This window comes from Micromesistius poutassou, assembly GCF_964030765.1.
Source record: "Micromesistius poutassou genome assembly, chromosome: 2".
Taxonomy (NCBI): Eukaryota; Metazoa; Chordata; class Actinopteri; order Gadiformes; family Gadidae; genus Micromesistius; species Micromesistius poutassou.
In genome coordinates this window covers 19028570-19044978 of record NC_140272.1, presented here as the reverse complement: position 1 = coordinate 19044978, position 16409 = coordinate 19028570, and the positions used below count along the sequence as shown (strand labels likewise).

Below are 16409 nucleotides of genomic sequence, written 5' to 3'. Positions count from 1 at the left end.
CGAAGATCAGCATTGGTTGGCCCGCTGTCGTCAACGCACACTTGCACTCCGGCCATGCATTGGGAGACTGTCACTCTGGGCCAAGCTGACGCTCATTGGCTCATTCGGAGGCAAACAAACCTAAAGTTCATCCCTCTTCGACTCACCCATCTCTGGTTACACTACTGTAGCCTACAACACCCACAACAGCCACATGGAATGAACGAGATTAATCAATGACTATAACTGAGGAGGAAATAGATTTTACGCACACTATATAATCATGTAGCCTACGCCTATGTTATAAATGATTGTTCGTCCAATATATAGCCAGTTAGAATTATAAGCATGTATGTATGTACATGTGATGGTATTATTGTTTACGTTGTGGTGTCTTGTGTTGATTCCCAATAAATCAAATAAATGTGTGGAATTCACTTAGTCAATAATGGGTTCTAATGTTACAATGCTATGGTCGTGATCTTCCTATTAGGCGCCATGGCGCTTAAAAGTATTTTTCATTGGAAGCAAGTGCTATTTATTGCTAATATTGGATTGGATTTGACAATGGTATTCAGAAAGCGAAAGTAATTGTCAGTGTTTGTGTTTTAGAAAGATGGTGTACTGTAGACAGCATAGAGCAACGCGTACGCCGCGCGTCTTGACGCATGGAAGGCCAAACAAGGTCACCAGGGTTATTAAAATGCTTATTATGTGAAAATCTTTCAAATGTATACCTCACAATGTTTACATTAAAATAACATTTGAATTTCCAGAGCGTGTGGTGGATATAGTAAAAACCAAAACCCCTCGCCATATATTTCACCCGTTTAGCCCTCTCCGTGGCGCCATTGTAGCATATACGTAGACGCTCCGAGACCTTACCCCAACAACATACCCAAATGTGCCTGTGCCCAATGTACGTATCGCCCTCCCTCCCCCTTACAATCCCCGTCCCCTCCCCGCCCTTTCCAAAATTTAGATGAAAGGGCTTTTGGATTTTGGGTGACGCTTTGAATCACGTGTTCATAGGAAATACACTCGCTATAATTTTGGCTGCCTCGTCCTGCGCCGCCGACCATAGTTGTTTGCTGTCCATACTGTGTACCAGGATAGGTAATGTACCTTGCATGTGGTCACTAGCGAGTTCACGCCAGTTCACCGGGTTCACTTGAGGAGACGTCCCACCCCCTCCTCTCAAAGCTGAACGAAGGGAGCTAATCTAATATTATTCATTTATATATTTATGTCGGATTCCGTCTCCCTGGCCAACTATTAAGGTAAGAATAATATGTAACAATCCAACGGTCATACTTGTTATTACGGGTGTGCGATACCAAGTTGTGGACGGAAACTAATGCCTCGCTTTTGCATGTTATATGGTGCTGTAGTCAAGGCAGTTTATATCAAGTCGCCAATGTATAAAATGGCGACAGTAGGTGGGGGGTGGAGGGTGTGCGGAGTTAGGATTTTTTGGGGGAATATTCATTAGGCTTTATCTTTGCTAGAGTAGCCGATCTGTGGTGAGAAGTAAGCTGAGAGGCAGTGTTTGCCCACAGCCGTGCGAAGTGAACGGGTTAACGCGCCAGTTCGCTACACTTACGAGAAGAATGTATTCATCGACTCGTTTGCGCTCTCGCACGCTATAGAATGTGACGTATCTCCTTATTTTATTAACCAACGCGGCGAATGTTTCCCTTTCCCTTAAAGTGAGGACTTTCGCTTCTGACAAAAACCAAACTTCAAATAGTAGCCATAGTCATCGTCAGATTAATGCAGTCTGGGTCCGCGAATTGTATCTGCATATTAAATGTAATTTTATGAATGCCTATTGATTTTTTTAACTCCCCAACAAATCATTTTTTTTTCTAGAGCAGTTTGGCAGGCCCTTATCACTACGTACAGAACTATTCCCATTTCCTCCTCTTCTTTTAAGGCTTGTCGCGGCTCCTCACATAATACATACCATTAAAAAAAACATCTCCTCTTCAAAACGCCGTCAATATCGGCTACATAATGGGTACACATTCCCCTGTGTCTGGGGAAAAAAAACAACCTTTTATGAGTAATGATATAATATTACTCGTGCTCAGGCCAATGTATTTTTAGCCACATGTAATGTATGAACATACATGACATGTTGGTGTAATGATGATTGCCATGTGTCTCCTTTCCCCTGAGGGGAGGGACTTCTTTGCTGACTAATGTTGCCATGTGTGGGTCCTGTGTCCAAAACATCTGTCACCAAAAAAAGACCCGTATTGGTCAAGCAGCAACAACAGCGGCACTTTTCATTTGTAATAACCCTGTGACTTATATTTTTGAGTCCTGACAATTACCACATATACCACATTTCCTTTGGCAATTATTATGGCAACTCCCCTGTTGCCTGGAGTGTCCTAACAGAATATATCACTGATTTACTGTGCTGGTGGTAGCTTTGTGTAATCCACACATCACAAGCATATCCCTGCTTCATTCACATTCTTCACTCTGCAGGTGTGATTGCAGACACAACAAAGGGGGAGGATGGGGGGGGGGGGGGGGGGGGTGGTCTGTCACTTGCCAAGCCTGAGCTGAGCTGGGCTCTCCCACTTTGGGTCCAGGCAGTAGGTGCCTGTGGAGGGGCTTCTCTCCACAACGAAAGCCGGTGCTGCACTGGGGGAATGTCAATCGCCTTTGTGGGTGCCTGGGAACGCTCCCCCCCCCCCCCCCCCACCCTCTCTCTCTCTCTCTCTCTCTCTCTCCTCCCTGCCCTCCACCCCACCCTCCCCCCCACCCACCCCTCTCTCTCTCTCTCTCCTCCCTGCCCCTGCCCCTCCACCCCACCCCCACCCCCACCCCCACCCCCCCCCTCCCCTTCCCGGAACTGTTCTAATGAGGCCACGCATATTGCCTTTCATCCCTCACTCTCTGCAATTAGGAACAGCTCACAGTTTTAGTTATGGCCAAAACACAGAGGGTTTGTATACACAGATACAGCCTAATGGGTCCGGTGGGCCCACTCACCTCTGCAAATATAAAAAGGCACCGGCAGCGTACTTTGCTCTGTGCTGCTGCACTTACACCTTACTGTACTTTAAGGATCTCAGCGTTCCGGGACGCGGGAGAGAGAGAGAGAGATGCCGGCGGGGCCGACATTGTGTTGTGGCCCTCCCCCCCCCCCCCCCCCCCCCCCGACGGTTCGGCCACTGCTCTCCTGTCAGGGAGGGAGACAGAGGAAGGTCATGTGGTCATGATTTGCTGTTTAAGCTGACATCAAGTGTATAACATTCCTCGAGTTGGGAGGAAAATCAACTGTAATGCCAGCCACGTCAATTTCCTGGCTGTTTTCAAACAAAACAGCCATGAAATGTCTCCTGTTCCGCGCGCAGAGGATGTAACCCGTTGTCCTTATTTGCCTCCTGTAAATAGAACAAACAAAAGAAAGAAGCAATGTAATTCTACACACACATTTACTTTTTAGTTTTTTTTGGGGGGCTTGGTATTCGCTTCGTCCACCACCACTCCCCCCCGCATAGCAGGACATATCAAATCCAGAGGTTTGCCTTTTCTCTCCTACAGGCTTTTGGCGTTGTGTTTGCGCAGGTTTCAGAAGCTCCTCCGCGCTCGCTCGCATCACGGAGAGAAGCGAGCGGGGCAAGGGGCTCATGAGCAGCGGTCACATTTGTGCACAAAAAAAGGTTCAGGTCAGCAGCAGCTGGCATTTACCAAGTTCTGGCAGTTGAAAAAAAGAGCCTCTGGTGTCAGCCATCTTAGGGATGGACTGAGGAGCAACGTGCCCCGCGCGCCGCCATCTTTCTTTCTTGCCTTGCCTTCTTTTTTTTTTTTTTTTTTTTTTTTTTAAGTTGCCAAATCAATGCCTGTAGTCTTGGCGACAGAACTGAAGGAGTTATTTACCCAAAAGTGGTGAAAAAAAAAGGGATGCATGAGTCAGTGTTTTTCTTCTTCCCCAGCGTGCACCAAGGTTTATTTGTCTGTCATTCATCAGGGCCACAGTAGGGTTAGGGGGGAACAATGTAGGTTTTCAATGGCGCTGGCTTTAACAGGAGACGACACAGTGCTCACAGGGAGAGAGATGCTTCGAGATGTGGGCGCCCCGGACCCTCCTGTCCTGATTTACGCGCACACACACACACACACACACACGGTCGGCGCCTTCTTGTATACCTATATAATATGGCCGCTTTCTTCCCTTTCGTTCGATTTCGTTTGCGGGGATTTTTCTTTCTGTACGTTTTTTTTCTGTTTGTTTGTTTGTTTTTCCTCGGCTGTTTGTGTAAAGCGAACGGCGGTTTTTTTGCTGTCGTACACACAATGTCGCGCGCGCGCTCCCCGAGAAACGCAATTCCGGCGCCGTAAACACGGAGGCAACACGGGCAGTACTGCATGTTTCTGTGGCTAGAAAATAAAAGTCCCCACTGACCTCAAACAAGTGATGTGAAAACAGACTAAACCATGAATGCACTTGTTTAAAAGATGTCTGCCAGGCCCATGTGGATTAAGTTTGGTCCTGCACCGGACTCAGCCTTAGGAATTGCGTGTGTGTGCATGTGTGTGTGCGTGTGTGTTTGTGTGTGTGCGTGCATGTGTGTGTGTGTGTGTGTGTGTGCATGTGTGTGTGTGCGTGCGTGTGTGTGTCTGTGCATGTGTGTGTATGTCCGTGCATGTGTGTGTGCGCATGTGTGTGTGTGTGTGTGCGCACACCCCGTGTGTCTTGAGGTTGGGTGGGTGTGTGAGCGAGTGGCCCTTCTGTGTGTAGTGTTGTGGGGGAAGAGAGGGGTTGCCATGGCGATGTTAACACATGAGTGGCACCGCCGACTGGTCTCCCAGCGGACGGGACTGCAGGCATGGAGGTAGAGCCGGGGTGGGCGGCCAGGAGGGGGGGAGGGAGGGGTGTATGTTGAGGAGGTTGAAGACGTCCAACAACACCTGCGACTCAAGCGAGGGGGGGGGGGGGGGGGACACGCACGCACACACATATAGACACACACACACACACACATATTCACATCCCTTGACCACACGCATACACATAGACCCACACATTCTTCACACACGTACACACACACGCATACCGACCACACACACACACACACACACACACACACATACACATAGACACACACACACACACACACACATGCACACAGGCAACAGCACATACACATACATGCATACACACAGACACACATACAGATAGACACATACATATTCACACACAAATGCACACATATTCATACATATACACACACACACAAACATCCAAACACACCGCCGAAGATTGGCAGAAGGGTTTGGGGCATGTGGGTGTGTGTGTGTGTGTGTGTGTGTAGTGGGAGGCAGTATCAGGGCAGAGGCTAGCGACCCCATGATGACTCTTGATTATCCCTCCACCGCCACCGTTTGTTCTTTTACGGCGAGCCAGCGTACCCCACCAGACCAAAGATGGCCGCCCCATCCCTGACCGCACAGAACACACAACTTGCTCTTGTTCATGCGGCCGGCGAGATGCGGACACAGGAGGATACGCCCACGTCGGCCCGCAGTGGACAGGAGGACCAGCCAGAAAACACAAATAAAATACCACCACCACCACCCCCCCCACCCCCACCCCCGCGCCGGAAAAAAAAAACGCGTGTCACTCAGAGTTCCCGAGGCCGGATCCCACTTTTATAAAGGACATGTTGTTTCAAGTCCGCTTCACCGTGTAATTCCCCAGTAATTGCTATCTGTTTCTGGCCCCTATTCGGGTGTCCAGCTGATCCTCTCACATGACGTTAATCTATTTAATGGATGCTTCGCAGAAGAATTCTCTCCCTCGACAGATTTGGGGATAATTTAAATATATCGGACATGAGTTCCCCCCCCCCCCCCCCCCCCCCCTTTGCTATGCTGCCTGTCAGCCATCATGGCAGGGGGTTTTATAAAATACCCCCCCAAAAATATAACAAAACTATATGGAACAACATTCTCCAATATTGGGACTAAATGGTGTAATAATAATAATAATGATGATATCACTGGCGGTTTTTTAACATTTGCCTGGTTTCCATTTCCGACATCAAGGGACCCGAAGCAGATTCTTTACTTCAAAGATTTAAGATTTCAAAATGGTGCAGGTGTTAAATATTATTCAGGGGAGGCTTGGAGTGTGTGTGTGTGTGTGTGTGTGTGTGTGTGTGTGTGTGTGTGTGCATGCCTGTGATGTGTTGCAGGAGGTGGAATATTGAAATGGCGCTGTGTGTCATTATCATCAGTCACCCCCCCCGCCCCCCCCCCCCTCCTCAATTCACTCCTTACTGTCTTCACTTCCTATTCCTTTGTCCTTCCTTTCCCTTCCATTCTACTCACCTATTTCTGCGACGAGCCCCGAGACGAATGGCCCAATCTCTGTTCGTTCGTGTCGGCTGTAGGTGACCCCCGACACATCGGTGTGTGGGGGGGGGGGGGTTTCTGATTTCACTGGAGGTGTTTGTTGATTTAATTGTAATTTCCAGCGACCGCCCCACAGTGCGAGCTGCCTTCCATTTTGTAGTAGCCCACTTCAAATTGGAGATGTTTTTTTTTTTTTAAATACTATAATTACTGAAGCAATTTATGTGGCGATGAAAGGAACGAAGTGCCTTTTTCATGTTTGAAAATTGATTTATTGAAAGAGGAGCGGCGCGCTGTTTGTAATTTAAAACTGTGGAGCAAGTGATCAATTATTAATGAGATGTAAATATAATGTTGTTAGGGAAATGTTTAAAGGGTGTGAGAGAGGGAGACCTCATGTTAATACAAATCACTGGGACATAAAATAAGACTAGAGGGTGGCGGAGGGAGTGGGTCAACGTGTGTAACGTACCCAGGTTTATACACCCCCAAAAAGCGCTTGTTTATTTTGTATCGGCTGGTCATTAACACACGTTCCCCATTGGGCCCCCCCCCCACCCCCCCCCCCCCCCCCGCGGCCCCCCGGATGTTCAGAAGAGAAGTCTGCGGTCCGTCACCTTCTCGACCATTTCAGGCCCTCGTCCGCTCATGTGTGAGAAAGAAAGAAAGAAAGAAAGAAAGAAAGCAGTAGTTTTCTTGTCCATGTATGCCAAGCAAGCAAGCAAGCAGGCCGCCGCCGCCGCCGCTGGCAGGGCACGGCGGCGGGGACATACGACACACCAGCCGCTGCCATCGTCTCAACATTGTCTAGCTGGCCAGCTGAAACACGAGGAGAACCGGCTTTTCAGAAAGCCCCTTTCAATGGCTCTCCATCTGCAAGGCCCTTGTCTTGTGTCTGATCGCACGTCTCCCCTCGCCAGATAAAGCAGCCCATTCTTTTGATCGGTGACCTGTTTTTTTTTTTTTTTTTTTACATAAGTTTCCACACACACAAAAAAAAAATGTGGCTGGTTTTTTTGCGGAGGTTTCTCATGCAGCAAGGCGTTTTTTTTTTTTTTTTCGCCGTTGTCTGTCCTGTCACGGAGCATCCCCCTGGGCCCGCTGTAGGATAGTACACCAGACAAGGCAAATTGCCTTGACCGAAATTGCCATCTCTGCAGCATAATTTTCCCCCCATTTCGGCTATGTCCAAACATTTTGCGACTTATACTGCGCTGCCATTTTAAGAAAAAGAAGGGAAAAGAAAAACCGACAGCATTATTTGTTTAGGAATGAACAATAGAAAATGCAGCGGCAACCACATCAACAGGGACGCCAAATGAGGACCAATCTCCCTGTACAGAAAAAGAAGTCTCTAGAATGGAAAAGCATAACAAAGGTCTCTCACACAGATGTTTTGGATGTGCATGATCAGATGCCTCTCTTGCGTGAGGACAGCCTTCCAAAATCCCTTTTAGTTCAGTGGAACAAACTCTGTGAACCTCTTGTCCTCACCAGGGGTTAATCGACTGTGCTGTTGTGGAGGGAGAGGAGAGGGGGGGGGGGGGGGGGGGGGAGTATCATGACCCCTCTAGCGGCGTAACATACAGCACATGCACACGTCTACGTGCACTGGACTAGGATTAGTGCATAAGATGCTCGTGACCTAGTTTTTTGTTGTCGTTTGGAGTTGCTGTTCCTGTTTGTTGTGTTTGGTTACCATTTTTTTTTTTTGTCTTTTTTGTGTGTGTGTGTGTGTCTGAAGGTCTGAAAAGGAATGAGGTTATTAAGGATACCTCGCAGTCTGTCTGGAGATCAGCGTGCCCTATTAGCTGGTCCTTTCATTTAGATTTTACGTTCGTCCTGGAACAGGTTCATCTTTTATTCACCAGTGAGTTGGCCATGGTGAGAGAGTGCACGGGAGGACTGCTAAACGCCTATGTATTAAAGTCCACTTTTTTTGGCATGTGCTAATGCCATGAGACATAGAATCGGTCACAAGTATTTGCCATTTTAAGTGCTGCACCATCTCCATAATCCAGCGTGAAAGGTTAAGGTGTGCTAAAATCGCAGCATAAACAGGCTCTAAATAATGGGTTTTCCACGGAAAGCGGCGGGCTAAATGATATGGATCACTAATGATGGAGCGAGAGCCGTTTTCAGCTGTGTGTCAAACATAAAACATTTGCGGGTCTCACAAAGCTGGGGAACGGTAAAAAGGAAGTGTGTGAGTGTGTGTGTGTGTCAGGAGTTCACCGAAAGGGCATTGAAATGAGAGCTCTGACTTGCATATGTTTTATTATATTTTTCCAGGCAACATGTTCCGCATACTGTATCGTATGGGAAGATAAAAATGGATATCTATATCAATGATAAACAATCACTGGGCGGAGATGATCTTTGCCTTGGCCAGAGCCATAAAAATCTCTATTAGATGTGATATTACTTGTTTCCAGTGGGACCTTTATGAAGAGTTGAGCACTGTAAACACACTCTCTCACTATCCTCTGACCACCAGTGTTATTATGATAGGACAGGCAGCTTGGATGTAATTTTCAATGTTTAAAGAGTCCCAAATATTGTATTGAGTCGTCAGACTGTATAGGCATGTAGGCCAGAATCCTTACACTACATGCAATCTTTTAGAACATGCTACCAACATGACTATCTGGGTCAGGTACTAATCATATGATTGCACCCATAGGGTTATTTGCACTGCATCATGATTGGATTGTACAATATAGCCTCTGTCAAATTTTCAATGTGGCTGGGATCCAAACTTGGCAGCATAGTCGCTGGCCTTAATGTGAAGCACATGATTGTGTGAAGCAATTTCCCAGTAAGTACACACTCACAGTTATAGAATGGTTGAATGTGTATCTGCACACACTTGACCAATAGTCGTACAAAAGTAGATTATCAAACATACAAACCATCATATGTTTGCATTGCAGAAACGTCCAAAAACAGCCGGTCAGGTTGACCCAGTGTGTTTCAGTGATAAAAATATTAACTAATGATATATTAATTCCCCTGTCACGATTCTCATACATTTTGTCCATTTGACACACACAACTCCTAACATACCTTCAAAAAAAAAATTCATGAAACCTTTTGTAATGCTTTTAATTAAATACGTGTCTGCAGTGGCAGACCATGGGGCCCACGCCTAAAAACAGTTATGAATATATTCTCACTTTTCTTTCGGTCGCTCATCACAATGTCACGTCGCTGGCAGCGTTGGACACATCTGGCAGCGAATGAATCAAATGAACAAAACACCTCAACTCAGTCGGGATCTTAGAGTATGTGCGGCAAGGCAGGTGACGGTACTTAATCGCATTGTTGGCTTCCCCTTGAACACTTTCTTGGTGTGGATAATTAACATTTTTCCAAATTACATCTTAACACTTTCTGAAGGATGAACTCGGCGGTCCTTCGTTGGAAATAATGAAATGAGTCATTCCGTCAGTAATTAATGAGTCCTAATGTACTGGGATCAAGAACAACAACGGAACCTAATTTACTTTGACGAAATCTCCCGCTTTAGTCAAATTCCAAAGGCCACGTTTTAAGATAGTTCTAGGAGTGGATACGAACGAGGATCCAAGGATATAACAGAACTCCATCAGGCCATCTGTTACCAACCTCCGCTAGTGTCTGATATGGGACTAATGAGACATGTGGATGTGGTGCAGTGAGATATTTAGCAAAGCCTTTCACAACCCTTGTGGACATAATGCATGTAAACAAATGTCTCCCTAAAATTATTGACTAGGAATGCTCTGAAGAACATGTTGTTTTTTCGATTGTTTTCGTGATTTATCTTTTAATATCAGATTAATGGTCCCATGGGCCGGAATCCACGCCACAGAACGTGTCTAAACTAACAACGATGAACTAAAACTATCATTATTTCTCCTGTGTTTCCAAATTTGGGGAAATCGCCGTGCTCGACTGGTAGACGAGTTATGCTCGTCTACCGATTTAATTTGAATTGAATTCGATCTACTAAATCTTTTTGACAATCTTTTTTTTTTTTCCATTTTTTTAATCTCTTATGTACCTAGGTTTCCAGCAGTCTACGAAGGCAAACTTGTCCATGGACCAGAAATCCTAAAGAGGCGGAACGGGCCATCATGAAGCAACACTGTGATGTCATATTAACTGCTCCATGACACTAAACCTCTGTTTGACCTCTCCACTATCCACCCGCCCTCTGTTTCCATCAGACCGGCCCGTCAACCAGTCAATCACACACCACACAACACGACACACAGCACCGCACCATGGCCAGCAAGAGGAAGTCCACTGTGCCCTGCATGATACCATCCAAATCCAAGCACATGCGTGAGGAGATCATAATGGGCTGCCTGCCAGATCTCCTGCCCACCATCCCAGAAGACAGCATACTCAGCATCTCCGGGGACGGGTCCGGCCACAACCAACACGCGTCCCCCAAACCGCCCGAAATCAACAGGGGAGGACAGAAAGGGGGCGCGTACAGCTGCTCAAACTGTCGGTTTGAGTCCAGAGACCTGAACTACTTTCTGGACCACATGCATAATTGCCACATAGACTTCAGAGCACAGCCCACCTTCTACTGCCTCAACTGCGGGGTGTCAGTCGTCCGTTTTGAGGCCCTGGCTCTGCATAATGCTAAGGCCCACAGGGGCATAATGCAAGGCTCCATCACAGCCTCCCTCCACGTCAACAAGAGGGACGGGCTGACCACTGTGGAGCAAAGTCTCTTCACTGAAAGTGGGGAAGACTACAGAGAGTCCGGGCTGTCTCTCACCAAAACGCCCATTGCAAAGATGATGAAAGCCAAGGGGGAGCACAAAAAGATAGTGGTCTCCCACACTGTGGAGGTACGAAAGATAGACACTGGAAAGGATGTAGACCTCAACATGCTGACAAATGTGCCTGAGCTTCAGAACGGGGCTCTCAGTGTTTCTGGTGCCCCAGCTATGCCGAGGACGGCCGGCACCCGTGCGACCACCACCACCACCACCACCACGACGTCGTCCAATCAAGTCTTTCACCAGCAGACGCCTCCCCTCTACTCCTCCCATTCCTCCAACTCCTTTAAAGACCTTCCAAAGGTGATGATCCCTCTCAGCAGCATCCCGACCTACCACGCCGCCATGGACACCAGCAGCTTCCTCAAGACCTCCTTCGGCAAGTTCCCCTATCCGACCAAAGCGGAGCTCTGCTACCTGACGGTGGTCTCAGAGTTCCCGGAGGAGCAGATCAAACTGTGGTTCACCGCCCAGCGGCTCAAGCAGGGAATCAGCTGGTCTCCCGAGGAGATCGAGGAGGCCAGGAGGAAGATGTTCAACACTGTTTTCCAGGGCCAGCCGCAGCAGAAGCAGCCGGTCGTGCCGCAGCACGCCAGTCACATGGTCACCCACCGCACCGTCACCGCCCAGCCTGCCCTCTTGGGCCCAGTAGGACCACACTACCCCATGCCCAATATCCCCTTCGGCAGTTTAAGGAATCGATCCACCGGGGTCATCACCACACAAGCTAACATGTCCACCAACCCCAAAGTCACGAGGGTCACCTACTCTGCTCCGGCCTACCCCCCAAAGTTTCCGTCTGTTGTCAGGACGGTGCAGGTGCTGAGCAAGAACACCCACCTACCCACGCTGGAGCCAGCCAAGAACAATGGCCTGGACATGGCCGGGGGCGGTGTCTGCATCAGTAGCACCAGCAGCAGTCGCAGCAGTAGCAGCAGCAGCTGCAGTAGTAGCAGCAGCAGCATCAGCAGTTATTCCAGTTGCAGTAACGGCGGGGAAACTGGAAAAAGGAAGCACGTGAACGGCAACAGCCCCACCAACGGCGCGGTGGCCTGCTCTAACAACGCGAGCAATAACGAGGAGCACGGCGGCGGCGGCGCGCACGTCAAAATGAACACTATGCCCATGGAGATGGAAGGCGGCGCCGCTACCAAGAGTAAAGTGATTGTGAACAACACCAGCATAACTGACGTCACCTGCAACGCCCACAACAACAACAACAGCAACAGCACTATGACTCAACACGAGCAGTCCCGGTTCACTAAGCCTAACGGCGACTGCAATAGCTATAAGAGCCAACACACCAAAAACGGCAGTTTGAGTAGTGATTGCCCCAGCGCTACCGGTAACGACAGTGTTTCCAACTTCCCCAACCACGCCAGCAACTCCCCAAACGAAAGCACCAGCGCCACTGTCATCACCAAGAGCTGCGGCAGCAGCAGCCTGTCGCCTCTGGAGGAGGGCGGCGCATTCGCCAAGGACTTCCCCGTCAAAGGCATGTCGATCCTGCAGCAACTCATCAAGGACGACCCCCCCGCGCAGGAGCCGTGCTGCGCGGCGCTCAAGGCGGACCCCGTCCAGGTCAACCTGAAGAAACAGAAGATGAGCGACCTGGAGCCTAAGTCGGACATGGACATTTTCGCACCTCTGACGATGAACCCCGACACATTCGACAGTCCCCTGTCACAGCCGTCCTTTCCGTCCCCCTGGGGCACCATGACCCCTCACCAGGTGCACATCCTCCGGCAGGTGTTCTGCGGCACGCCCTGGCCCAGCAGCCAGCAGTACGAGGACCTGAGCGTCATGACCGGCCTACCCAAGTCGGAGGTGGTGCGCTGGTTCAGCGACAGCCGCTACATCCACAAGAACAGCCAGCGGAAGTGGCTGGAGAGCTACCAGCGCCTGCCAGTGGAGTCGGAGGAGGCGGCGGCCGGTGGCGGCGGCGGCGCCCGCGGAGAGGCCAACGGCGAGGCGTCGGCGGACCCGCTGACTGCGCGAAGGAAGTCCTCCCCGGAGCAAGACCCGACACCCATGCACCACCGCCACGAGGGGGCGGGGGCAGGCGTCAACCTGTGTCAGCGCGAGGTGTGGCAGGACGCGTACTCCCCGCTGCTGGGCCTGATGGGCGCCGCCGAGGCCGGGGAGCGAGGGCGGCCCGGGACGTCGATGCCACCGGGGGTCCTGCAGGACCCTTGGCTGGAGAGCGTGAAGGACCATCCGCAGCCAATGGCCAACCAGTCCTTCATGGAGCAGCAGACGGATACCAGCCAGGCCAGGTAGGACACGACAATCTGTCTCGGTTCGGCTTTGTGATTTTTGTTGTGTGCCGTGTAAAAATAGCTATGTACCGTAAATCTTAGCTTACATTTACTTTAATCCTGTGAATGAACCCCCGCTTACCCAAGCCTTGTCGCAAGAATGTCTTTCTCCAGTGTCACGTGTGTGACACTGTGGATTTGATCAATAAAAACACAGGGTGGTTGTTGTGATGCACAGTATAAACAGTGTGGTTGTAGTGTGAGTCCCGTGATTAACAGGGTTTGTGGTCTGATGTACACTGAATGAACACGGTGATTGCAGTGTGATGTTAAACTGTTGTGTGTCGTACAGTATAAACAGGGCGGTTGTTGTGAATTGCAGTATAAACAGGGTGGTTATTCTGATTGACAGTAGGAACAGGCTGGTGGTTGTTATGTGATGTACATGATGAACAGCAGGGTTGTTATGAGTGACAGTGTAAAACAGGTAGGGGAAGGGCATACGGATACAGATAGGCAGCTTATTCAAGCAATCAAAGGTCTGTGTTTGAGTAGCTATTTTTAGATCAGTAGGAGTCTGGGCTATTGAATTATAGATTGAGGGCATGCTAATATAGGTGAATAAATCATGAAAATTGTCTTTGCTAAGATGGATTTTCCAAAGGGGCTTGTTTCCAATTGGTCATCATATCGATCCACAAAGCACCACGTTATTCCTGATATTAATTATGAGAATGTTCTCTGTAGATTACACCACTTCATGTATGTGACATGTGACCTAGTGTGTGTCTGCGTCTGTGTGTGTGTGTCTAGGGATCGCCTGAGGATGGAGTTGCTGGAGGTGTGATGGGTCTGGCCGGCCCCCACACACCAGAGGCCCGGCCAGTCAGCTCGGCTCGCTGCCCGGCTCCCCCCTGGTGTGTGTGATCATCATGACAGCAGAAGTGATTGTAGCTGGACCGTTGGATTCTGACTGTAACTGTGAATATCCCCCTCTTCCTCCACCTCCTCCTCCTCCTCCTCCTCCTTCTCCTTTACACCCTCCCACCCAGCGCCCCCCCCCCCCCCGCCCCTCCTCCTCCTCCTCCACCACCACCACCACCCTCCGTCCCTCTCACCACCCACCTGCCATCACTTCCTGCCATCATCAAAAGAAAGAAACTTCTCACCTTTTTTGAGTCCTGTAATGTTTTAACGCCTTTTCATGCTTCTCTGTGGTCGTGTTGGGGGGGCGGGGGGGGGGGCGGGGGGGTGGAGGGCGCACACGGAGCTCAGCCCGGGGAGAGCGACGGATCTAACGGAAGGAAAAAAAAAAAAAAAAAAGAGGGAAAGAAGACGCGCACACTTGACTTGGCATACTGACCCGAAAGAGGGGAAAAAATAGGAGAATGACGACGGATAATGTTTTGGGCAGAGGGAGAATTATATATAAATATATATATATATGAATAAAACTGCACTATAAAAGATGGTTTGTACTGACTGGACAAACAGAAAAAAAGGATGTGTCAAGGAAATGTTCTTGTTAGCTTTGTGAACCTTTTATTTTTTACTTCTTTTTTTTAGCAACCAGTACTTCAGCACTGCCTTGAATTGTACTTGTTTCCGTTACTCTGTTTGTTAAATTCTATTTACTCAATCCTATACTCACTGTAAGTCCAGATGCAATCAAAAGATGTTTTTTTTTAGGTCTGTATAAATGTTGGCTACACACAAGAGACTATAACCATATAATGCACTATAAAAAAAAAAGAAAAAGAAGACAGCAATGCTAAAATCACACTGCCCCAGAGTGAGCATATTGATAGTTTTGTGGAGATCAATACACTACACTGCCCTGCAAACCCAATGTGGAGAGAAGCCTGTCACGCTAAAGTTGCCTTACTCAGCTCTGTCCATGTGTTTATTTCACCTTCTGGCTATCACCTAGCTTTTCAGCTGCTGCGCTTTCCAAAAAAAGAAAAAAAGATTGTCAGTGCAACAATAAGTTGTCCGTGCAACAATAGTCACTGTTGGTCTATATCTGTGGAAAAATAACTTGTGCTGCTTTCTGTACACTTGGAAATGTTTAAGCTGTAATTGTATCAATTATTGTTTCTGACTAAATGAATAATATTGTTCAATGCAAAAATAATCAATTTGACCCCTTGACATGACAGAGTGAGATATCATGGTAGCTAGAGAGCCAAATTTGGAGGTGCTTTTTCCCCTCCTCTGAATTTTCTTGTGTTCTTTTAAAACATACATTCACTACATAAATCCTATTAAGCTGCATCTTTGTCGAGCTGCTAAAAAGCTAAGAACGGTGCTATACCATCCAAAGTGAAATTGGAGGTTACTCTCCTACCAGCAGTGTATGCACTTGTGTCGAATGTTACAAAAAAATATTTTGGTTTGAGGCTAATGGAATCTGGACTTACGGTGTTAAGATCACTTAAAACTTTTATGAAATACTCTTGATCATAAAGCACTGTTGTATCATCCTTTCTAAACTTCTGAATCTTTACAGAATAAACAGAATACTCACCAAGCATTAACGCCTCCTCATCTTCTTATAAACACTCCAAGAGTTCTAGTAGTGAGATTCACACTTAAAAAACGGTCTGCATATTAATTAGTTAAGGGTTGCCGGCCGTAGAAACAATCAAAGCATATTTCGGGGAAATATGAGACTAATGTATAGTGACCCCTAGTGGCAAGTCGTCCTCTATTCTATATGAAAAATAAAATGAACCTCTGCAGTTTAAAAAAATGTGGCCACCATATCAGAAAACAGAATCACAGAGGTTACCTTTGCCAAATAAAATAAAATATTGACGTTATGTAGGGTGAAGGTTACGAAAATGAGGATTAGATCATTTTCCCCTTAAAAAAAAAAAATCAACAGTGGATTTATACACCAAGAATTTGGACACCGGTTTACCAGATGCTTGCAAACGATATGAAATCCTTCCTGAGTTTAGTACGAAATAACAACAGAAGAATTCTGTGTTGACTCACTCACCACGTAACA

At 48.0% G+C, this 16409-nt stretch overlaps 1 protein-coding gene across 1 annotated transcript; it reads left to right on the top strand.

Moving 5' to 3' along the window:
* The first annotated feature begins 997 nt into the window (after nt 1-997).
* zhx3a (zinc fingers and homeoboxes 3a) lies at nt 998-15916 on the top strand. Its single transcript, XM_084464562.1, has 3 exons — nt 998-1259; nt 10407-13414; nt 14210-15916. Exons 2-3 carry the CDS (start codon nt 10626-10628, stop codon nt 14241-14243), a joined length of 2823 nt encoding a protein of 940 aa, XP_084320688.1. The 5' UTR covers nt 998-1259; nt 10407-10625; the 3' UTR covers nt 14244-15916.
* The last annotated feature ends 493 nt before the right edge of the window (nt 15917-16409 follow it).

Coding starts and splice junctions, on each gene's coding strand:
- zhx3a (XM_084464562.1), top strand. CDS start 10,626: ATGGCCAGCAAGAGGAAGTCCACTGTGCCCTGCATGATACCATCCAAA. Junction 13,415..14,209: donor ACGGATACCAGCCAGGCCAG/GTAGGACACGAC, acceptor GTGTGTGTCTAG/GGATCGCCTGAGGATGGAGT.